We start from the raw sequence: 25,718 nt of genomic DNA, 5'->3' as shown, positions 1-25,718 counted from the left end.
GTCTTCGTGAATCATTCGTTTTGTGCTGCTTTACCTCCTGGTTTCCTAGATTGTCGTCTTACATGTTTAAGCCCTTTTTCTAAGACGGCTCGTTTAATGTGGCGACAAAAAATTTTCACGCAAAATTCCGAGTTCAACAGCAGAAGGAACAATATGATGACACAGCGTCGACAATTGTTGTAGCCTTACCCCACCACCTGTGTTTTGACTCCTCGACACCCACGGGTAAGTGAGTCAAACACTTCACATGCAAGAGTTTAAGGACTGTTCTGTTTAAAACTTGTGACTGGTATAAGCTGGAAACTGATTAACTTTCGCATGGCGTGTTCGTGACAAACTGTGGGACTTTACGCAACGAGAAGCGATTCACAATCAACTAGCCTATGGTCTGCACTGGATAGGCTACTGGTAGTCATTGATAAAGTTGATAGGATAACACGCAACACCAGCCTACAATAAAACTTTGAAAGTGCCAATACAGAACAACAAAAAATTCGTTTACTTCCCAAAAGTTTACCCAGTGTTCAAAAGGTTCCACACAAAAAATAGCATGACGTTGCAGAAAAGAATAGGATCGCAGTAGGGCAAGGTTTAAACACAATTTGTATCTTTATTTGAATACCAACCTGAAATTTGTGCTTCTTTGCACAATCCTGTGGGGCTTTTTGTCGACACAAAGGGCAAACCGTAGGCCTAAATTCCAGTTGCACTGTGCTATCCATATGTACATTGTCATTGGACCTCGGCTGTGGCGGCTTCACCATTGTTTTGGGAACGCTATATCTGTAACAATGGTTGCCCACACAGTGTAGGCAATAGGCATAGCTACCATACAACAAGCCGCACACGAAACCACACAAAAGAAATATTGTTTTCGTTAGGATGGCGTTATTGTACACTGCCTGTAATTGGAGCTTTCCCGACACGCGATCCACTACACCAAATTATGGTTTCAAAGGAGCAGCTTTATACCTCCATCTAATGGTAGCTTAGTTCTAAACGTTGATTTTCAAACATAGACCCTGCATGAGTTTGCATCAAGAAATCCCACCAATGGAGCAGTCTTGAATTAGTTAAGTAAAAACCAAACCTCAAGGGGTTTTCCGAAACTTTGTGCATTGTATATAGACTTGCGAATAGTTTAATTTGCTGTATTTTATTCAAAAATATCGAACTGCGGAATTATGGGTAAGGTACAAGTGGATTACCTCAGTAACGAGACATGATTTAGAGATGACATATACAGTGGAAGTCTTGCTGAAATATAATTAATTGTTTGCATTCGCATTGCCAGTCGTAGGCCTTGGCGAAAAATGAGTTTAGAACGCAATGTACAAAAACAGAATTAGAACAAACTTAAATACAAAAAGCATGTTTTAAACAAATTTACGCTAAGTACGACATTCTATTTGAATAGGGAACTGCCGTTTCACACCATATATAAGTTTCTACATCGACTGATTTTGATTCTTAAAACATGTTTCATGTTTTGGGAATTAACGAGCAAATTGATTACTAGACAAGACCGGCATCCTTGGCCATTCCATAAAACACACTTTGTTTAGCCAGGAGCGCACCAGGTGAATCGAATTCAGCAATTTCACCGGCGTCCAACACGATAATTCTGCAACAAATAGCAAGTACACATTTTTTAGGATTAATTTTGGAAAACGTAACTAAAACAAAGAGAAAACGCCATGAACAGCAATAAAGGATGTTTTGTGCCAAAATATTCCTATATGGTTTAAGTTGGCCAGGTCCTATGTTCTCCTTAATTCAAAAATTAATCTTAATGCGCCAATGTTCAGGCTTTTTCACATTTCAACTTATCAGTGCAGTTTCTGTTAAAAGACCACGTCAAAATGGAATAATGACAACGTTTATTTATCAATGAAAAAACGCCTTTTCATCATTGCAGTACCATGTATTTAAGTTCAGTCTTGACTTGTTAGTGCATCACGACACTTATCAGGTGTAATTTTGATGACTGTCCTTGAACTAATATGCGGATGAGTTCAAATTAAGTTACTTGTAGTTAGTTTAACTTTTTTAAATTTTTATTCAGCCGACAATGAAAAATGTTTGGCTGTGGGCAGTCAAAAACCATGTATAAACACGTGTATGTTAAATGCCGCACATATTATGGTGTTAAACCGTTTGGATAACACTTACACACAAACAAATGGCTGAACAATATCTTTGGCAACGTCACAGCTAAAATCTCGTCGCCGTTTATGAAGTTAACCAGCCTAGCAGTATCACAATGCAAAGAAACATCTAGCCAAAACCTATGCGCCAACAAACTCGTACATGATGGAAAATAACACATGCCAAAATTTGTCCTCCGTTTACATTCAACGACACTGCCAAGGCATTTCCTGTATTGTAGCCGTAGTGTAGAGACTATAGTGTGTCCAATTACCATCGATGAGAAACGCAGCTTTATTCATGCGTTGTTGCTGAAATGTAGTCTTACCTGCTGTAATCCATTATAGTGTTGAGGCGATGGGCAATGGTTATAACTGTACATTCTTTAAACTGGTCCCTGATCGTGTCTTGGATGAGGTCGTCGGTCTTCATGTCCACTGCAGCTGTCGCTTCATCCAAAACCAGGATCTTGGATTTGCGTAGAAGAGCTCTGGCCAAGCAAATAAGTTGTCGCTGCCCGACACTGTGAAACAAAATGCAAAAGATCAATTTTTGATTTGTGACTGTACGATCACAACCGCCCCTGCAAAGGGTTTAAGAATGTATGTTAGTTCTGTTTTAGTCTCTGATTAAACACATTAATGGGTACGCTTTTCTTGTCTTACCTTAGGTTTTCACCGCCCTCTGAACAAATGTGCATGAGTTTTTCTGGTAAACTTTCAACAAACTCTTTCAAATGTGCGTGTTCCAAGCTTTGCCACATCTCATCATCGGCGTAAAAGTCAAACGGGTCAAGGTTCATGCGAAGAGTACCGGAGAACAACACAGGATCCTGAAAAACACATGTAACGAAACACTGTTACACAACACAACACAGTAAAAGCAGGTTAACAGCAATATGACTTCTGCAAAAAATGTCCGGATATTGATTTCAAAATTAAGTTACATTTCAAAATTTAGCACTCCATAGTTAGTGCACTTCTTTATCGTCGAAGGATTTGAATCCATTTTGAATAGTTACCGAAGTACAGCAAGCGTATGTTTGGTGAACTTTTGGTCAATGCCAAAGAACACAAATAATAAAACATTTACTACTATGGGTGAAAAGAAAACAGCTGTAAAAAGAAACTTGTGAAACTTCCCTTTCTGTATGGTAGCAACGAAAGGCCATGTGAACGCAAAGGTACAATAAGTTCAATTGATCGTGATTGAAAACTTTCTGCTATTGATATGATTGACCGAAACCTTATTATTTCCATATTTAATTAACACTTCAGTATTCAGTTAGTTGCCTGCGATAATTTATTAAAACGATCATTCACCTGGTTCTGAAAACACACGCTTAACGATTAAGAGTCGAGAATGGTGTGCTATTTTACTGTAAACAATGATTGTTTCAATAAATCATTATTTACACATCTCACTGTTCATTGATTCCAAGATTTATATAAATATGCTAGTGATTATAGGTTTCGGTAATCCAAGTGGAAAGTTCATCATTCCCGTTCTTCCGTTAAAAAGTCATGAGGAAATAAAAACCTATTCAAGCTTTTTTGTCAGCACTTTAACACTTTGGAAGTTTTTCAAAAGCTGCAAGTGATCTTTAATACATTGTCATAAAACTATACCCTGGGTGTGTTATTTCAAACTGTACTTGTGAGTGAGCTTTTTACTGCTATACTTTTTACTTGCAGGGAAAACTCAAAGGTTGTTAATTACCTGTGAGGCTACTTATATGTCAAAACCTGTAAGCTGAGACTATACTGAAATATGGAATACAGCAAGACAAAAAACTAACTCTACTTTGCGACAATAGTGGTTTCGCTATGAGTTGTGACTCAATCAAAATAACACAGATCACCTAAAATTTAAATGTACCAATTCGAATGCTAATTTATACAAAAGTTCAATGAATAAGTTAAAGGGGTCAAAATGACTAAAACAGCATGTGTTCTATAAAATACCGGAAAACGAGAATATACACTTTACTCTATTAAAAATTGGGGCAAGATATTTCAAGATTTAGCTTTATAAGCTCTATGAAGCGAAAAAATACCTGTGGAATTATGGTGACCTTTGACCTGAGGTCGTGGAGACCGATCTTCGATATGTCAACACCATCGATAAGAATCGCCCCACTCGCAGGTTCAATTAAGCGGAACAGAGCAAGAGTCAGGGAGGATTTGCCAGCTCCAGTTCTACCCACAATTCCAATCTGTTGAAAACGAATTCTGGTTTCAAGGTCAAATTTGAAACCGTACATATAGATAAGCCGTAAATGCCAGCTTGGACAACACGTGATATCTTCGTAAGCAAAGTTGTTTGTACTGCTTTCATGTTAAATGTTGATCACAGCGTTACATTTGAGCTTGAGAGACGCTTTATTGCCAGACAACAAAAAAACATGTTTTGTTTTAACGCCATATCGAGCCGGCCAAAAATTCCGTAACAGCCTGTAAGTCTTGAGTGGGCCTAAAATTAATTTCTATTTTTATATTTTTTATGCCCTCGCAATAAAAACAAACATTTTGTCCTGACCTAATACCTTCGCACGTAACACGATTTCCACCAAATTTTCCGCAAACCTTTAAACTATTTTTTGTTCGAAACCCAAAAAATACGTCACGGACGTCATACTTTGGTCAACCCTCAAACCAGGAAATGACCCGAATTGTATTTATGCGGTCACTTACATTGAAGGGCTGACGCACATGCCGTATAAGATCGGTGTTGAGTTTCATTTCGCTCGCTTCTTTAATTTCCGCATTATATACACATTACTTTCTATTAGGGACAATGCGCGGTCGCATAGATTCGAAACAGGTCGTCATACGCGTCGCCTCAAGACATTCTACTCAAGCTGATCCACCAGTTCCTCAAACCGTTAGCTGTTGTATTAGGCCTAATTGTTTTTTTGTCATTTCTTTGACGTCATATGAACGGGTATCCACGCTTCCCATGTGGCAAAGACTTCGAAATTATTTTCGTATTGGTTGTTCGTATATTTGTTCTATGGTTTGCTGAGATCAATCGATGGGAATTTTGTCGCCCTCGGGATATTGGACACGTCCGCACACATTCATCAGCGCAGGCAACAATACGAAGAAACACGAAGGTTTCAAAATATGTTTATTAACTGTACAAAGCGTTTCGCATTCCAAGGTAAGAGTTTAAACGTATGGTTGTTTCTGTTGACATGGCGTTGTCGAAAAAAGTACATTTGAAATTATATTGTGCTTGTTACAGTTGCTTACAACAGTTTTTGCTGCTTAAGCTAAACCACTGTTACTTGATTAATTGAGCATAAAAATCAACTAATTTTACGTAAAAGTGTGCGCCAATTTGCGTGACAAAACCTGCCTCGAAGGAAATTTAAGTTACTATTTAAATTGCGCCCTAAAATGTGCATACTTTTAAATGTGCATGAACTGTTTGCTACTGTGTCTTTATTTATGACACAAACAATAAAGTGCCAATATTGTGCCTTAAAGCGTTACTATTTTTCAAGCCGGGGAATATAAATAGGTAGCTTTATTTCAAGTTCATTGTGACGCAAACAACCTATATAATGACCACTACTCATATGCTAAGTTTAAACTTCCTTTAAAAGAATCCCTCCAGTTTCGACCTTTGTTATGTCACATTCATACCTTCTCGCCTGGTGAAATTCTGCAGGATATGTTCTTCAGGACGAGATCGAGTCCTTCCCGGTATCTTGTGCTGTATTCGTCAAATGTCACTTCACCCTTGACGGGCCAATAAGTTGACGGTTTCCTATCTTCAATGTCGTACGGTGCCTTGACATAATAATATCCATTTATTGAACTGAACGATCCCCTTGAGCAAAAAAGGGTTGAGGACCGAATATGTAATGGTATAAAAACTACCCAGAAGTTCGGGTTTGCTTGTGTAAAAAGAGTTGCCACTCTGTACCTCGTTTTCAATGTCGGCGAATTCCTTTTGTCTTTCAACAGCTACCACGTTAATTTCGGTTTCGCTTGTTTGCCTCACCCACCAGTTCAAAGTTGAAGTAATCTGCAACATTACACCAAATGCGTCACCTTTTAGCAATCACGTTCTGTTCCTACATAATTTTCTTTACACATCTGTAAGTTCTTGGTACATATTCATGTTGTGTGTATATGTTTCATAGTTTCGTTGTAATTTTAGGTTAGTGATATGCAGTGGTGGGATTCAGCCGGTTCGCACCGGTTCTATAAAACCGTCTCATGAAATTTTATGAGATCAGCGAAACGGTTAGCATTACTGGTTACTGTCAGTGGAGTTTTTGTGACAGAACCGGTTGAAAAATATGACTTTTGTGATAGAACTGGATGACAAAAAAATTAAATCCCACCACAGGTGATATGCGCTTTTTGAAGTCTACTATATGACTGTACGCCAGGCCAAGGCGTATACAATCCTTAGCCTAAGTTAGTCTTCGAAGTCCTCACATACAGGAAGGCGTAGGCTAGAAAAATTCCAGCCAGTGGATGGGAATTTAACCCACGAGCCTCAACTTATCCGTGTAGGTGTGTAACTTAGTGATATCAGACCGAGACAATGTGGGAGTGCTCGGTATCGAACATTGCCCTATTTAATGGTTGGTGCTCGGCTGAAATCTGCTAACCATAATTGTAAAGGTCGAACAAAGCCAGAACATGCTGCTATGGGGGAAGGTGTTTACATATAGGAAGATCTCTTTGTTTTAAATTTAACGACAACCGTCTGTATCATGTTTGCTCTATTGTATGCCAACTTACATTCAGAGCATAGGAAAGGGATAATCCCGCCAAGGCTCCAGTTACAGCATCTCCGCGACCAAGAACAGCAAAGAGTGCAGCAAAAAACACAATGGCATTGCCAATTAGGTCCAGGCGTATAGCGAGCCACCTGTCAAAAAAACAATAGTTTAAAATATTGTTAAAACGGGTGTCAAATGAATTTGCTTAAGTTTAGTAATTTATTGTCTGCCTATTTTCCGCAACGCTTGGTTAATCATTTTTGTGGCAATGAGGTAAAGTACGAGTTATCCCCCTCTTAACTCAAATTAATAAATCTGAGAGTTTGATTGTCCACAAACCACTTTGTGTATAATAATATATGACTTTATTTTTGCTATATATATATATATATTTGCTATGTACATATATGTCTATATTATAAAAATATAATCACTACATTTTTGCAATCAAAATAAAATTAGATGTGAAGTCATAGAATTGTAGTAATAAAATCTAAATGTTAGAGCGCTGGCTTGATTTCTCACCGATGTTATGTGCAAAGTGACCTCCCAATTTATAGGTAAAAAAGCCTTTCAATGGAGATTGATTGACACTTCGGAGCCGTTTTGTGTTTGAACGTAACAGAGGCGGAGGTAATAGTCAGGCTACAAGCAGATTAATTTTCCTGTGCTACAGGTTACATGCAAAACAAGCGGTCTGACAAAGGACAGTGGAGTTATTTCCGACAACAAGTATTGTAATTTACCACCACTCTATTACCGGTAGAGGCTTCTATTAATATTTTTCCAAGGCCCACTACTATGCCTACATGCAAACTGCGTCTAACCTCAAATAGTAGGCTACACCTTGCTGGGCAGTGGTTACCAACTTTTTAAAACTTTAAGGGGAGAAATTTACTTTAATTTGTATATGTGGTTTGTAAATAGACACTTTAGCTCTAATATAACCTGTGAAGTTGATAAAAGACTCATTTTGAAATGATCTTTGTATGGTTAGTATCTACTAGTCAATTGGGGAGGAATGAGAATGTTTTAAATTGTTAGACTAATTTGTCCATAAAGGTTAGGAACCACTGACCTATAGGGTATGTGCATGTACTTCATGGAGTTGAAAGTTCATTATATTTCGCAATGGCTTTTCATGCAGTAAACACACGGCGGTATTTGTGGGTATTTTTTTAGCTGTGCTTAACGCAGTTGGTAAGGTCGGGTGATCAAAAACAAAAATAGTTTTGCAGTTAGTAACCAGATCATATAGGTGGCTAATTGGGCCGCACTACCCAAATAATAAGTGAGTGGCAATAAGTCCCTATCTGGCTAAAATAGATTGACTAATCTAAATATGCCTAATGGGGGGTTTTGAACCATTGTTTTGTTCTATTACGCCACCTTCCCTATGTGAACTCAAGTTTGGTATGTGCACAACGTTTAGGCGAAGTTTGCATAATGAATAATTTCAATTATTGCAAAACTGAAAACAAAAAAGTGTATAGCCAACAGGTATTCCTAAAACGACATGACAATTCGTCAAGGTTGTAACGCTTATATACAAAAATAATACTTTGTAGTGATCTGTACCTGTTGGACACAATGTTTGGGTAGTAACATTTTTGATTGGTGTCGACACGTAGCTCAGACTCTTGGATGAACCGCTTCTGGTGCGCGTAGGCTCGAACGGTCGTCACACCAGACAGCGTCTCGCCAAAGTGGGAGTAGATAGGAGAACGGGTGACTGATTCCAGACGCTTCAGCTGGCGCGACGTTCGCACATAGAACCTCTGCGTGGGATTATATGTTTAAGTCACATAAGTTTGCACAGTGTTATATATTTGGTCCACGCTGTTACACATTATTACGTATTTTTTTAGCTATTTCCAGTAAAGCCTGGCTTGGCCAAAAAAGGCCATCTGGAAAAAGATAGCATTTAATGAGTTGATTTAAAAATTCTCAAGTGTGCTTCAGCTTTGTTACATATCCAAACGTGTTTTTTTAAAGTCAGTAATATGATTGGGGTGGCCATTCACAGTGATAGCAAGACATGTGATGTAACATCATGAAAAGAGTTTGCTATAAAAAGGACCTGGACTTACAGTTACAACACTGGGGTAGAAAAAAAAAATGTTTCGTGTAACATGACATAAGCAATTTCAAACTATTTATTCTCACAGCATTAACCTATACAGTTAGGCAGTTGTTTTCAACGGGTGTACTGAGACTTTCCTAACGTTAAGCACCCGAATTATTGCAACAAGAACAAAAACGCGCACCAAAACCACCCTCTGCATCTAAAAATAGCATCAGGGTACCCGTGTTAGCATTGTACACGGCAAACAGGTGGTTTCACACCACTGCTCAACAAAGAGAGCCAAAGGCTTTCGATCCGTGCTGAACCAGCAGTAAGTTACGCCCCAAAACTCTTTTCTCAGAGCAGAACGGCTTATTGCACTGCTGCGTGAAGTTAAAACGATATGTGCAGTGTTATATTTCCAACATATAATGCAGTTTGGCAAGGGATAAAACGTACCGATTCAAGAAGCAACTTTTGAATTAACCTGTGGGCAAATTGAAATCCTTCGTGGACGATAGCCGTCCCCTTGCTCTTTATACACCTTTATACACCCTGGTTAAAGTTACAGAAAAACAGTTCCAAAGCGTCGGGAAGTTTCGCATTGGCATGTGACAATGACACCTTCAGTTAAACCCAATGATTTCAGGTGTAGTTTCACATGCTGATGTGGTAACAGCACTGTATGTAAATCCTGCTTCGCGGTTCTTTGTTTTATATTTTCACGTAACAATGCCTTTCTTTATAAAAATGAAACAAATGTACCAGTGTCAGTGTTTCGTAGGATCGCTTACAATCCGACAACAAAACGTCACGTATCGACGCTGAATCAGTGTATGAAATTCAACCTTTGACCGATATAAACGTTGAAGAAATATTTTGCTATTTACTGTGTGGGATTCATATGGTCAAGGCGGTTCGATAATACAGCAATGTAAAAAAGTGTATACAAATGATAAACTTGCACATCAAAACGTTTGTCCGTTTTTTTTTTGTCACGGGTTCTATCATATGTGTCTATATGTACAACTAATTGTTGCGTCAGTGTACAATTTGGAACTTCATTGGGGGTTGTGGGGACTTCATAAACAACCCTTAGTTTCGAAACCTGACAATCTCCCCTCCACACCCACCCTTCCTGCCGCCTCATGCACTGAAATTTCGGTATACCCCGGGGAAATTCCACACAAAAACCGGAACCTCAGCTGTTATAGGCTGAAAAAATGCTCTGAGAAATTTCGCCCAGGCTGCAACGAAGTAAAATCATTCAAGCGTTAGTGCGACAGTAGGTTCTCTGGTTACACTTCACGTACAAACATCTGAAGCAAACATTGTAATAGGCAGCAAAGAGGCTATTTAATATAGAAATATATCAAAGCATTTAACCTAAAACAGTATACGGCCCAGTTACGAACTATATAGGTTTTGGGTCCAGTGGTTGCAGACCAATGTTTTACAAGAGTGCAAAAAATCACAAGCCTACTTGGAAATTCTCTTTTCCCACGTAAAATTTTCTGCGGGGAAACTGCATAGGCGAAAAAACAGCACGGAGGTAAATCCCCACAAAGGTAGGACAAAAACACTGATATTCTGGGTTTATAGCCCCAACATAGTCCATCGAAATCCGATAACACCCCTACGCCTAAACGTGACAGTGTATCGATCACATTGGGTTGTCCCCTGGTATTGTATTGAATAGCATGGGCAATGGGCACGCAGGGAACAAACGGTGTTGTTGGCATACCGTAGTTTCCCTTACCAGAGGAGTGTTGGAAGGTTCAGCGTGTGGGAATTTGCTTTTATGGCGCGTGATTGAAAATTTTAAAGCAGAACTGTTTATAAGAGGCCTGGGATAAATGTCACTAATTTTGACATATGTATATGTACTAGGGATGGGCCGAGCCGAGCCAGAACCCGAGTACTCGGTACCGATGCTTTTAATGCTCGGTGCTCGGCCGAGCAGTTGTACAAACTGACGCGAGTGTTAAATTTGCATATTCATGCCTTGCTAAAATATGTAACTAGTGTTTTAAAGGGTGTCTATGAACAAAAACGAATGATTTTTCAAATGCACTAGATGGTGGAAAAACGCGTACTTTATGGGCATGTACAGCTTAATAAAACACCACCGATGACGTAAGAGGCCTTGTAGAGCTAAAACGTAGAAAGGGGATTTTTGTGACGTCATAATGCACCGAGCGTGCTCGGCCGAGCACCGAGCATTAAAGTGAGATGCTCGGTGCTCGATCAAACAGAACATTTGCAGTTTTGGCACATCCCTAATATGTACTAAAGTATTTTTTATGTCCAGATGCAACTACATTGTTTATAACTGTGGCGTAAAAACGTCATTTCATCAAAATATTTTAGAATCTAGACCAGTTACATTGATAAAAGCTTTCAAACATTTTACCTGTGCGACGAAATACAAGATGGATATCGGTACAATCACGATAACAAACTGCCAGGTTGAGTACAAGATCACCACAATAATGCCGACCACTTGAAACATGCAACCGTTCCAACTACGAATAGACATAGGAAGCATCTCGTCCACAGTATATACGTCCTGTGGTAAAAGTAACATATTATTTTGGACCCCAAAGTCGTCTTTATTTCAACTGAAACTAAGTTTAGATTTGAGAATTGAGTTCAATCACAGAAAGAAAATTTCGTTGAAAAAATGTAATGGATTTACTAAAATTTATATGATTTATATACTTGGACCATTCGACATGACCCAGACTGCATTGACAGTGTTAAATATTTGACTTGATTGAAGTGAAAAAACACTACGTGGGTGTTAGTTTAATTCACTATCAGTAAATCACTAGACTAATTATAACAGTAACTAGAAGGGTGGCTTAGCACATATTGCCCTTGCATTTACACTATAACCTTTTTCAAAACATTGATATAGTTCCTATGCTTATTTTGTACTGGGTCCCATATTAGTCACCGTCTTTTATAACCTTAGTCGTTTCTGCAGGCAAAAACTCATGGGTCCCCACACATGCAAAGTTGAAAATAATGCAATTCAAGAGATTACCATGAGAAAGTCGGGTGTTGTAAGGTAAAACACAGTGATCGGCACTGGGCTTAAATAATAATACTATGTAGAATACAAACTATAAAATTAGATTCATCCCAGATATTGTTTGAAGTATGTCCTATTTAACGTTTTAAAAAACTAACCATTTTAGGGGGCTAGTAGGGTAACTGATTGGACACACAAACTAAAACATATACAAAAACCACAATGACTCAATCAATAGTACTGCAAAATTTCAGCCCAATTCGCCAATGTTTAAAATTTCGACCACTAGAGGTGTTTTGAGCAACAACCGTTAATGTTTCTGACGTCATAGGGCTGTTAACAAGCCCCTAGCTACCATGGCGCAAAAACGACCACCAAGCAACCCACCAACGAGCAACATACAACTGGTTGCCCTTGTAACACCATTGCGCCACAGAAATCTTTCGTTTGTGGTGCCCAGTAACATACATATACGTTTTACACTTTATTTAGGGGCTTGTGGGGTAAATGTTAGGACTACAGGGTTGAACACAACAATCGACACCAATAAATGGCATACTATACAAGAAATCCAAATTTCAGCCAATTCTGACACTGTTTAAAAACTCACCCATTTTAGGGGGCTTGCGGGGTAAATACTGGGGTTATCAACAAAAACAAAGTGGGATGCACATCTACATAACTATATCTACCATCTGTGTATATTTCAGCCAAATCCATCAAACATTTGATGGAAAAACGACTCGGACAAACTTTGGGAGAAAAATACCCATTTTAGGGGGCTAGCGGGGTAAATACTGGGGTTATCAACAAAAACAAAGTGGGGTGCACATGTACATAACTATATCTACAATCTGTGTAAATTTCAGCCAAATCCATCAAACATTTGATGGAAAAACGAGTCGGACAAACTTTGGGAAGAAAAAAAAAGAAGAAAAAAAAAAGAAGGAAAAACAAACAAACAATTTGAGTAAAATCAATATAGGGGACCCATAATTATTGTTTTTTTCATGTCGGTACTCCTTAAGCAAATAGGTTTTCTAGGTCTGCTTTGTTTTTGGACAGTAATTTCGAATTCCTTACACCTATGCTTGAACATCTTCAAACGCACCGCAGAACAAGTCTAAAACCCCTTGTTTAACAACCCCTGAGCACGTGTTCAACCACAAAACTGGCTCTCTTCTACCACCAAGTGACTGACTTACTTTTGAGAAGCGATTGACAATTCTTCCAATAGGTGTGGTGTCAAAAAATCTAATAGGAGCACGTAGGATGTTGGAGAGCATTTTAAAGTGTAGGATCTTTGCCGCATGTAAACATCCCACAAACAAAATGAAGACGTCCAGGAAGATGAAAATTGCTGGCAAACAGAGTGAAAATATTTGCATCATTAAAAAATGTGTTAGTTCAATCCTGTAATAGCTAGAATCATCACTAGAATATATGTAAAGTCCCAATACAAGGTATAATTATAACCTTTTCTCACTTTCAGTAAAGTAAAAGCAGTTTCCACAGAAGTTTGCGATTCAAACTGAAAAATGCCTTTCTACAGTTTTTTTTTCACCATTAACGTGTAAAAAACATTACTCAATAAACCTCGCTACAACAAACAGCAAAAACCAACTTGTCCATTGTTTGCTAAAAAGTTTAGTACAGCATTTCTGCAAGTACCTAAACAATGTATTCATTACCATTTCATGCCCACCTTGTGCGGCGCCTAACGCTCCGTAGATTCCCAATCTGTAGTCGGTTTGGGCACGTGACTCGTTGACGGGGAGGGAGTCAGCATCTTCCGACCAATCACTGAGCCACAAAGATGCAAGAACCACCGACACCTGTTGAATTTGAAAATAAACTAACATTAAACTTACGCCAAAAACAGTTTGCTAAATACCGATAGGTGTCGCATTGAGCATTGGTGCCTGCTTGGAAAATTTAAAGGAAAATTCTGTAAAAATACTGACAGATAGGGCTATCTGGCTTGGGTTGAGATTCCATATTACAAACAAACTTAGTACCTAACGTTACAACATAGTTACTGACTCCGTCTAACCCAGTGTTTCTTAACCTGGGGGTCGCGACACCAAATGGGGTCGCCAAGCACTTTTGAAGGGATCGTGAGACGCAACCCAACTCGGGATGATTTTGTCATCAAAACTTTCCCCGTGACTTCTGATTAGCATAGTAACAGAAACAGCAGTTTGATTTAGAAGCGTCACAACAGCATGGTGACATGACCCATAACCATAACCACGATTTTAAGGGGTTTTCCGTACGACGTTTGTTAGTAAATGTATGAACACATTCTGGTGGGGGGCGCGTTCTCTTAGAAAACCGCTAAAGGGGGTCGCAGAGTAAAAAAGTTGAGAAAAACTGGTCTAACTGCTAATTTAATACCCATGTACTCACGCCACCTATCTTAATTTAGCAAGCTTGGTCTGATATGAGTTTGTATGCTAGTAGTTCCATCGCTAAATATACCATTTGGTAGAATAATAGATCTTACAAACTAAAGGTTATGCGTCTGTAAACATGACGTTTACTTCAACCAACGACTCTTTGTCTGAAGTGAGTTTCCTGAGTTAATAATTACTTGGGGCCGTTAAATTGATCAACCATGCTACCTTTACAACCCTGTACCGAAATATTAAGTCATAAGTAGGAATTCGCGATCAATTTAAGATTCTTACTTGGTGTCAAAATGAAATAAACATGACATGAAATTCGTCAAGTACTTTTATTTTTTACTTTGATACCAAATGTTGGAGAGGTTTAAAGACATGTGGAAGTTTAGTTGACATTTTTTGCTGCAAAGGGATAAAAAAGTCATCGTTACCTGATATAAAGCTTCTGTCGAGAAAATAGCAAGACACATGAAATATCCCACAGCTTTCATGTAGATCAAGAACACCGAAAACTTTACCTACAAAATACTGGTATTAAAGTCTCCCGTTTATTTGTTTGAAAAATTTACATGCAAAAAATAGTTCAAATTGTGGAATGCAAAAAAAACGATAAACAAGTAGACTTTTATACCTGAAAAAATCGCTACATCATGCTGAAACACGTTTGCAAGTGAATAACACATTTTTTACCGATCCTTCTTGTATCATTTCCTTTTCCGTAAGTTTCCCATCATTCCCGGCAACAGTAGCCACTTTTAAGGTATCTAACTTCTTGGAATTAGACTTGACGTTCTTCTTCTTTGTAAGTGTCCCGTTCATACGAATGCTGCTTCTGTAATATAACAACCCTTATTCTACTTTATTCAAAGCAGGAAAAAAGTTTCCCCAACTTCATGAAGTCACAATTTTCGATTCGACGTTCTGGATATTTACATTTGCCCAATAACTTAGTTTACCACAATTTAGAGTAAATAAGTTAGCTGCAGACAGTGCACACTGTTTCTACTCGCCAGGTCTCATCAGTGCAGCTTGTGACAAGACATTGGCCGTACTGGTTAGTGCAGGGGTTCACAACATTTTACGATCTCGTACCACTTGGACGCTCTGTACTGCCACGCCCACGCGTACCAGTTTTTGCAGAACAACCAATTTGATCGAATCATATTCTATTCAGAATAATAATATTGGCCTACTAAAATAACACTAAAGCACCACAGCTAAATTTAATGAGATTTTGTTTTAGTTTACTGTCCACCAACTGGTCGCTAACAGCGCATCGAAAGTCATTTCAGGGCGCACCTAGTATTTTTGTGAAAAAAAAAACGGAAGCTACTCGCGTACTACCTCAAAAACCTTCGCGTACCACAGGTTGGGAACCCCTGGGTTAGTGTAACCGGTCTATGATACTCCAGTTTGTTGGGACTTACAGGCTGAAAGTAATGCCGTACTTCATCCTGTGGATGCCACAACTTGACATAAACTACAATGACACTGGATTCACAATGGCCAAGCTGCATGGAACCAAAGTGTTGTGTCTCATTTTAGTGTCACATATCAATATAAAACAGTGGTTCTTAACCTTTTTCCTTGCTGCACCCCTTTCAAATTACCAACCAATTTTCGCACCCCCTTCTGTAATTGCCTTAGAAATAACAAAACTATTGTACTTTATTTTTTATCCCGCACCCCCTAGGAACAGTTCTCGCACCCCTTGGGGGTGCGTGCACCCCTGGTTAAGAACCCTTGATATAAAAGGTCAATAACCTGATTAAAAACAAAACTGTCCCGGAGCTTTGGTATAAGGAATACTTTTGCAGACGTTTATCGCCGTGTCTACTGCTTTCTACTGAAGTGCCTGTATGTAAACTATCTTGGACATTTCACTTATGAGAAACTTCTAGTTCTACCTGGAGTGTCGCTTGCGTATGCTGTCCCTATGTTCCTGTTTGATGACATCATCAATCGGTGACATATTGTGGTTAATCTCGTCGTCTACGTCATCACAGTGGTCGGGCACCGAATCAAAATCAGTTTCATCATCGTCGACGGATTCTTCATCTGTAAACAAATACATGTCAAGTGTACGTTATTTTAACAATAAAATGACAAGTTTAATGGACGAGTATCAAGCTGTTAAGATGCTAGTATAGAGAAAGCGGTGGAAAAAAATGATGCTTAATTGTTTTGTTTGTGCACAAGGGAAATTTGGTTATGTATCTCTTAAAACCTAATGCAACAGGCATCATAACGACCATGTAATAAATAAAGGACTTTTGAAAAAGCGTTGTCAAAATTAACAAATATCATAAACTGCATACTTCAGGTATACCGAAACATATTTGTTTTTAATTTGTAAGCATTTTGTTGATTAGTTGACGTCGCACCGGCGTACTGAAAGAGTTGCACGAGCAACACTTGATTAGTGCAACCAGCTAACCACGCTTCAACAGTTTTTCATCCATAAGTGGTGATAGAAAAGTAAGCCCACGTGTTTGTCAACTAAAAACTCACACATCGCACAAAAATGGAGCCATAAAATAGCATTTAAAGTTAAAACTATGCAAATTCCTTTCTTCAAATATTCAAGTAAATATTATTTACATTCGTCATCATCCTCCTCATCCTGTTTGGTTGCAAATTCTTGCAGGAATTTGGCAAAGTCTTTCCCCTCCTCAATCAACTCATCATATGTCCCTTCTTCAGTGATCTTTCCGTTTTCGAGCACGATAATTCTGTCCACGTGAGGGAGGTAGCGAACACCGTGCGTCACCAAAATTCGTGTCTGCAAAATTTGGTTATTACATTTTAGTTGTATTAGGGTGCACTCCCTATGCACAATAATAGATCTTACAAATGGCGAATGTGTGTTTACAACATAACAAAAAAGTGCAACTAGCCTATACATCTGAGGTCCTACTATAGGGTGGCATCTTCAAAAATAAAAAATATTTTTCAAATATATTCGGTTTACCTTTCTAAGTACCAATAAAAAAGCTCGGTATCACGTATTACCATGTACTAAATCGGTTTAAACCAACCCCGCCTTGTCGAGGTTTTCAAAAACAAGCATTGTAGCTTAAGTTACCTTGTCCTTAAGCAGTCCCTTTTTCCCGACAACCTTCTCAAAAATATGTTTTCCAATATGTGAGTCAACAGCAGACAGTGGATCATCCAGCAGATAAACATCAGAATCAGAGAAAACTGCTCGAGCCAATGAAACACGCTGCTTCTGTCCTCCGCTTAAGTTGATCCCCTACAACAAATGTTTTAATGTTAATTTTGGAGCAACAGACTTTTAATTTTATGTAGAAGTTAACTTACTTGTTAAAATTGTTGCCAAAACGAATGGGACACGTTAACAAAAAAACATGTTTGTGGGCTTAAGGTTAACAGTTTTCGAATTGACTACCAAGTGTTGTGCTTACACAATGTGGGTTCGCGAACATGTTTGGATCAAAGAGACAATTGTAACATTTTATGTAACTTGGCATAAAACACGACATCGGTTGGATAATGACAAAAAAATCCCGACATATCTTGAATTCTATTGTTGCTGAGACAAATATTTCAAACTGAACAGATATCTTTATAAAAGGTGGTAAGGGTTGTTTTCCAGCACCATACGCCACTTTTGAGGAAAAGGGAAAACATTGAAATTCCTAACAGATAAAATGTAACATGTTATTAGGGACACCTCTCACCTTTTCTCCAATCTCGGTTTGATCTCCAGCAGGCAAAATCTCGAGATCGCTCTTCAGAGCTGTAGCGCGGATGACCTCCTTGTAGAAACGGGCAGGCGACTTTGGCTGCCACTTGCTGGAGGAAAATGACGTGGTTATGACCTCATCTTGCTCAAGACTTTTCCCAAAAAGTATGTTGTTTTGCAACGTTGCGTTTTGAATCCATGCTTGCTGGGGAACGTATGCAATCGAACCCTGTAAGTTGATATTTTGCATGTTATCCTTTGCAAACCTTAAACCAGGTTGCAAATTTGTTTAACAATAGAGATATTTTAGGGACATATCGATGCAACGGATTTCATAAGTGTTAATTAAGCTGTAATGTTTAATCTCGTAAAAAACGCATTGACCGCTGAATGTGAGCTGTCAAATAGCCCAAAATAGTATATTTTAAAATATATCAGGCCATTTAAACTACCAACCCGCCATATTCAAACTGTGTGAAAGGAATAAAGTAGTTGCACAGTATGGTCACTAAAAAACGCACTGCTTATCAAACAGAACACCGTGGCTTTGTGTACGTTCTTCAAAGAAGAAAACCACGAACCTTGACCCCGACGTGACCATGCTTCTTTTCCATTTCGCCCAGCAGAGCGGATATCAGCGACGATTTGCCGGAACCCACGTGACCTACCACAGCTACCAGCTCTCCTGGACTAACTTTAAAGTTCACGCTGCAAATTCAAGTTATCATTTAGATTAGTTAAAGGAAAATAGCTAAACAAAATAAATAGCATTTACAACTTACTTTTTCAGTGTAGGATCAGTTGTGTCATCCCATGCAAAGGTTCCATCACGAATCACAATCTGTTCATCTGCAATACTTGGTGAATAAACAATTGGCCGCATATATTGAAATAAAAGTAACACTCCTCTCATAAGAGAGAAGACGATATGCACATGTTTTACTGTTTTTTTTCCTGTAAAAGCCTTGAAAAAAGTGTTACATACCTGTTTTTGGATTTCTGTCAACAGCTTCTGGGTCGATTTCGGCGCTCACCAGGAATTTCGTCAAACGTTTTACCGAAACTTGGGCCTATAGAAGAAAATAGGTTGTTATTTTTTGCGCAATCTTGGTTTAATCTTTCCTAGTTTCAGTGCCCATGGGACACAAAGCTACAGTAGTGTTGGTTAAGTAAACAAACCTAATTATTTATTTACAGATGGATCCATTTAGTTGCATACCAGTTAATTGAATAAAGAGGTTGGCAAATTGGTAATGCGACTTTTGTAAAACCGCATTTGCACATAGATTTGTATGCTAGGTGTAAAGTGGTGTGAGTGGCAGTTTACTTACTTGTGTGACAGATGTAATCATTGCTGGAATCATAACAAGTGGAAACCGAAGGATGTTAAACAGTGAAAGGGACACAAAAGTCGTCTCGGAATCAAGAACATGAGTTGGGTCAATTGCCAGGTAAACTCCAAAAGAAGTTAATGATACCTAAATGTGAAAACGAGGCAGTTCCTTAACTTCGGTTATTATGCCAACAGTAAGAAATTACTCCAAGGTATTTTAAATACGACACTGCCTAAGTGAGATACTAACAATAAAAGGAGTGCAATTCCAAAGAAACGATGAAAGAGCCTTAAGGTATGCCATCTTTTTTGACAATCTTAATTCTTTGTTGCGAAGGTCAAGGACTTGTTTCTCAAATGATGCTTCCCATGCATATAACTTTAAAACCTGAAAAAACACAAAAGCATTTGTTACAACATGTATAAGATCAGGGTAAAATCAGAGCAATCATCATGACAACAGCACTTGTCGAAATGTAGTCATGTTTTATAAACAAATATTGGCTCTGTTTTTTTGCTCAGATTATTCAAAATCGTGAATAGCGTACCTAGGATTAAATCAATTTTCACAGATGTTTTAACAAATTTTTGACTTTTTTATTATCAAATGCAAAATATTATATGGGGCTAAAAATTACTTAGTACATAAGGGAATCAGTAACAAGAAATTTTGCTTTTAAAATCTCTGCATTCAAAGAAGTGTCAAGGACAAATGGATAGTTCAAGTCAACTGTTAAAAATACACATAACACACAAAAATACATATTGGGTAAGTACAATGAGGTATATTTGTGTTGATTTCCAATGCGCTTAATTATGTATAAACTTGCCACTGTACTAAGTTTAAGTCATTTTCAATCAAATTACAAAGAACTGTACATTTCATACTAAAAAAAATTGATATTAATTTACAGTTGACAGAATGACTTAGGTTCTACTTAAATCTCAGTTTTTGTACACAACCCTATTAACTTAACACTGCATATGAAAATTTGTGGTTATCTTTTTACTGTAAAATAAGTCATAAAATAGAACAGTTGTCGTTAAATTCCTTGGTTTTTGAAATCAAATTCCCACCTTGATCCCATTGAGAATTTCATTCATCAATTTGATCCTTTGATCTTTGATTTTCATGTTTTTCATTGAGATATTTCGCATGTGTTTGATGATCACTCCATTTATGGGAATCATTACAATCATAATCGCTAAACCGGCCAACACTGCAATGCCTAAAATCTGCATGAAATGTAAAGTATGCTTATGAAATGTGAAAAAATGATCTAAGAATACAAAATTCACATAGCAGAAAGAATATTGCAGAAAAACATTGAAAGAACAAACCTGCCACAAAAGAACTACAGCAATAATGATTTGCAAGGGTCCTGACCACAAAATGTGAATATAAGTCATTAGGTCCATAAATCGTTGTGCATCAGTTGACATGAGGTTGACAATCTCACCAACTGTGGACTGTTGTCGGGCGGCATTTGAAATTATCAGAGACTGTTGACAAGTGAAGTTAATTAGAAGGGTAGCTTTTACCAATGGACCATTTCAGATTTTTTTAATTTTAGATTTTATCTCATATTTTATAAACAAAACAATTTATATTCTATGAATATTTAAATTCTATCTATTTTAAACATTCTGGGGCCTATATGACCAAACAAATTAAATACCAAGTGCAAAACCAACTGTCTAAAAAATCCCTTTTATTTTCCAAACAAGCGTTTATGAGAAAAGGTCACAGTAAAAATGTGTCATGTACAGAGACAGGGAGTCATATACACTGTTTCTATTTCCAAAGTTACACATATGGTAATATGCAAATTTGTCCATAAAACAGGAGACTATTTCAGAAATAGTTCAATGCAATAAAAACATTTTAAACCTTTTCATAGATGATAGAAATTACAACTGTGCGAATTCTCATTCCAAGTAGATAGCATCTGTGAAAGTACTGCTGAAGCATGATAGCCTGTATAATTGCCACTACATACATTGCAGCAGCATAGAAATATCCCCTCCAAATAGGAATACCTAGATCTTCCGTAAATGAAATCATCAGCCTGTTTTAGAAATAGTATGGCAAATTAAAAGCATTTTATGCACTTTTCTGTTAGTAAATGCACAAATAAATGTTAAAAAAAGGAAAAAAAATGAATAGAAAATTTGAAACATGTAAATGAAAAAAAGGCTTGTACAAATAACTCCACCAAGCTTTTACTTACGATAAAAGTTGAGGAGATATAAATTGGATAAGATCATTGCAGAGCTTAAAGAATGCTGAAACCAGCAGGGTTTTCCAGAACTTTTTCCACAAGGCTTTTACCAGTGAAGGAGAGTAAGGTGCAGTTTTGTAGTCATATTTGCTTTTCTAAAAACAATTAAAAAAGTTCAAAAACTGCATTTTTGCAGGTACAGTTCATTGAAATTAAAGAACCGGATGCATTTTACAAATGTATAATTTTAGTTTTTGTACGTTTTGACAACATAAAATGGAAAAAAACACAGTATATACTTACCAAATCTTCTTCAGCATTTAACTTTTCATTTATGTAGACATTTTTAAATTGGTTTTCAAATGAGCGCCTAAAAACCAATTGTAAAGATTATTTGTTGTTGTTTTTTTCTGTAGCCTATATTTCGACTAAAGTATGAAGCATTAATTGACCTGCTTTTGTCTACTTCATCATTCCAGTAAGAATGGAAGTTGGGTGACATCATATGTGACTCATCTCTACGATTAAGGTTCCACAGATCATTCATTGTAATAGGGTTCTTATAGCCAAGGACAATAATACTGCAAAAACAAAATTGCCAAAACTTTTTTCCTACAGCAACACAACATAACACCCAAAATATTACACAAAACTTACGGATTAAACCACCAAAAGAAAAGCTTGTTGGGAAGAGAGCTATAAAGTTCTGGACACAATTTCTGATAAATACAAAATTACCAGTTTAGTACAAGCTAATAACCAAACAACAGTTTTCAAAAAACAATAACCCACTTCAGATCTGTATTTCCATTCAGCAAATGCATTTAGAAGAACCATCACCAGCAGAAATGCAAGGTAAATGGCGTGCATGACAAATCCAAACATGTCTGTATTTTCCTGCAAATTACATGCATACAGTAAACACATTTTGTTTCAAATCTGATCACTAAAAATTTGTGCGACAAACTTAACACACAACCACACAGATCTAAAAGCAAATTGTGTAAAATGTTGATACAAAATGAAAAGTTACGAGTTTATAAGGATAAAAAAACTTTAAATAAGGCTCTTTACTGGCTTACATTGTTTTGGATGTTGTGGATTCCTTCTGAAAATGGTATGACGGCACAAATAAGCATCAGTAACCAAAAGAGAAATAAAATTCCACTTGAGACTTCACCATGCTTGCGTGAGTGAATATGCATGGGAAAGGCAAGACACTGTAAATTGAATGTGTTTCCTATGAGTTCAGTTTTTTAAATTTGTTGAAAAAAAATCAGGTGTGTACTAGGGATGGGCCAAAACTGCAAATGTTCTGTTTGGTTGAGCACCGAGCAACAGGCCCCAGAAGTATGCGTTATTCCACCATCTAATGGATGTAAAAAAACAGCGATGATCGGTATCAAGTACGGGTTCTGGCTCGGCTTATCCCTAGTATGTAGTATCGTTGTTTGACAGAAAGGTAACTGCCCGAACCAAAAGTTTTATTGCATTTATACATTGGGCAATGCCAAACTAAATGAATGTGTACTCCATAATGCTTATTAAACCTACCACAGTAATAGCAAGAAGAGAAGGTGATACGTATGTTGCAGGAGTTGCATGTACTCCATTCTGGTCAAGTTGATACACATTGTAGAATAGTTGCACAAGGACATTGACTAGAATGAGTACATTCATAATCTGAAAAAAGTGAATATTGGTATCTGTATCAATACCTATGCCATAACATCATTGTCATGTATTAGGACCTCAGGCAAATAACACCCAATTACTACTATTTAAATCAATCTACTGTTAAACATTTTGTTTGCTTAAACTTTGCATAAAAGACTAGACAATGACAGAATGTGTCAAGAATGGCAGCATTGGCATCCTGCATGTAGCTTAAAAGACCTACATGAAAAGCAAGTTTATTTTGGATTCTTGGAATAATGTTTTTAAATTAAATCTTCAAAGAGTCATTGAATTAGTTGTAATCTAGTGTTTCAGTCAATTATAATTTAAAATTTATTTTTTACACATTTTTAATACAAGCATATTACAAAATGGTACCAGTTTTGCAATGTGGAGTTTGGACCAAGGAAGAGGTAATTTGGACGATTGGTTTAGGCTGTAGAAATGAAATGGAGCTAACAGCCAAAGAAAGGCACAAGGAACCCATATTAGCACTGTTTCTTGAAAGCATGTTGTGAAGGAAGGATAAGGTCCGTTCAAAAGTGATGAATTCTGAAACAAATGCCTTCTATGTTTAGTGGTATGCATAAAATATTAATTGTCAACAAAAAAGAAAAATGTCTCCACAGTCAGTCCACACTTCAGTTTTACCAAAGCCCACTTTTGACCATAATGTCAATAAACGAGATCGTTTACTACTTTAGGCGTAACAACGGCGTTTAATTGAGTCAAATTTTGCTAAGGTTTTGTAAAATCAACGCTGCTCCAAGTTACAATTTAAAGTTTAAACCATCGTATTCGTAACATTCGTAAGTTTTGATAAATGTAAATGATCACGGTAAATCCCCTGTTTTAAAACAATATAATTTCACAATGATTCGTGCGTTATAAAACGCAATACGGTACCTCAATTTGCTCATTGACGAAACACTTTGCAAGTTGACTTTGTAGTTTTAAACAGGTTGCAGTTAACACTACGCATTGTGATATTTTAGCAGAATTAACATGCAAAACGTCACCCAGAATATTAAGAGCATCAGTCTTGTGCTGTCAATCCTACCAAGGTTGCAGGTTCTGAACGGATCCAGTAAGCTAAAACCGAACAGACCAGCAAGCTAAAACACTTTGGAAAATCTACTAACATAAGCTCACAGACAGGCCTGCTAATTTCCAAAAGACGGCGCAACGAAGAATAGGCCTACGTACAACTATGGCAATAATTACTCAGCAGTTTGCTGAGCCAGCAATTATTGCCATAGTATTTGGTTGATAAAATGGATCGTGGCATAAAAAAAGGTTGAAAACCACCGACTTCAACAAACAACGAATTGCAATATCCAACGAACTTGCAACAATAATGCATTTTGACAGGAAACTCACCGTGCAAACCTGCGACCCACGGGCCACATATAGGGCTCATTGTGCGGCCCGCGGAGACGCTTGCATTTCTAATATACTGGAAAACGAGATCAATGCGCCCGGTGTTATTTTTCTGCGACATGACGATGATGCGATTGGAAATACATAAAAATTTTATTTGTCAACTCAATATAGGCATGTTTGGTACAACAAAGTAAAATCAGCTTGTTATAAGTTATTTCATGTCATATAAAGGTAATTGTGTTTGGCCCCACAATGACAATTGTTGCACTTGCATAGCACCCCTTTCGTAAACAGTCAGCGTAATTACTTAGCCATCTTGCGGCACACTGAAGCCTACTTGGATAAATCGTGGATAAAAATAAAACAAACAACAAAACGCTTGCTAAATTAATTCATATTAAATCATGCTTCGTAATCATTTAGGCTATACCTAAATCACTTAGGCTAGATATACTGTCAAATTCTACGTCTTGAACTAATTGCTTGTTCATAACACTAAATTTTCTTATAGCAAGATACATTCCTAATATTTGTATTTGAAAGGTTGATATTAAAGTCCACAGGTATAGATATAAGCAGCAAATGGTAAAGAAGGGACAATTCTGATTGACCACAACTTTACTTTTGTCATTTCGCGGCCCTTTTGGGGCGTAGATCTAGCAGCCTATAACTTAATCACTAATAAGAAATCAGAACAGTGATTGTGGCTAACCTAAAACAACAGAAGATTGTAACATACCCAAAACGTGGAATTGCAGTAATTATACAGCCACTGGTCGCCCATTTTGTTCTACTGCGTTTCCGACATAAAACAAACCGACGAAGATAAGTTTCCGGCAATGTGCGTGGAATACAAGCTTATACTGTTATTCAATGAAAGTATAATTTTCTAGCTGGATGTAAACAGTAAAACAGTACTAAAATTTAAATTAAAAAAAAGGCATAACTAAAATTAAAAACAACAACAACACTACAGTTGAAAGTATACTTTGGTGCAA

General features: G+C 37.5%; 1 protein-coding gene across 1 annotated transcript; it reads right to left on the bottom strand.

Moving 5' to 3' along the window:
- Positions 1 to 476: 476 nt before the first annotated feature.
- On the bottom strand, positions 477 to 23,773 carry LOC145209444 (multidrug resistance-associated protein 1-like). The gene is made up of 33 exons (XM_080079729.1): positions 23,716 to 23,773; positions 23,215 to 23,343; positions 22,743 to 22,880; positions 22,453 to 22,557; positions 22,318 to 22,379; positions 22,113 to 22,241; positions 21,964 to 22,030; positions 21,670 to 21,815; positions 21,330 to 21,507; positions 20,780 to 20,941; positions 20,516 to 20,674; positions 19,689 to 19,826; positions 19,437 to 19,583; positions 19,091 to 19,175; positions 18,888 to 18,954; positions 18,687 to 18,813; positions 18,101 to 18,334; positions 17,485 to 17,652; positions 17,001 to 17,181; positions 16,307 to 16,457; positions 15,090 to 15,231; positions 14,831 to 14,917; positions 13,700 to 13,829; positions 13,200 to 13,354; positions 11,371 to 11,526; positions 8,471 to 8,670; positions 6,912 to 7,041; positions 6,082 to 6,183; positions 5,799 to 5,945; positions 4,205 to 4,363; positions 2,814 to 2,980; positions 2,477 to 2,671; positions 477 to 1,624 (listed from the first exon to the last, which is right to left on the bottom strand). The coding sequence occupies exons 2-33, from the start codon at positions 23,338 to 23,340 to the stop codon at positions 1,516 to 1,518; spliced, it is 4,449 nt and encodes a 1,482-aa protein (XP_079935855.1). The 5' UTR covers positions 23,341 to 23,343; positions 23,716 to 23,773; the 3' UTR covers positions 477 to 1,515.
- Between the last annotated feature and the right edge of the window lie 1,945 nt (positions 23,774 to 25,718).

The sequence above is a fragment of the Phallusia mammillata genome, chromosome 1, assembly GCF_965637545.1.
Source record: "Phallusia mammillata chromosome 1, kaPhaMamm4.hap1.1, whole genome shotgun sequence".
Lineage (NCBI taxonomy): Eukaryota > Metazoa > Chordata > Ascidiacea > Phlebobranchia > Ascidiidae > Phallusia > Phallusia mammillata.
Note: the sequence above shows the minus strand (reverse complement) of the source record. Positions and strands in the feature narration are given on the sequence as shown.

What these genes read in the sequence shown, in the direction of transcription:
- LOC145209444 (XM_080079729.1), bottom strand. Translation starts at nt 23,340, where the DNA reads ATGAATGTACTCATTCTAGTCAATGTCCTTGTGCAACTATTCTACAAT. An exon ending in TAAATGCTGAAGAAGATTTG is followed by an intron (nt 21,816 to 21,963) that starts GTAAGTATATAC and finishes AATTGTTTTTAG; the next exon opens with AAAAGCAAATATGACTACAA. An exon ending in AAACCGAGATTGGAGAAAAG is followed by an intron (nt 17,653 to 18,100) that starts GTGAGAGGTGTC and finishes CATTTGTTGTAG; the next exon opens with GGGATCAACTTAAGCGGAGG.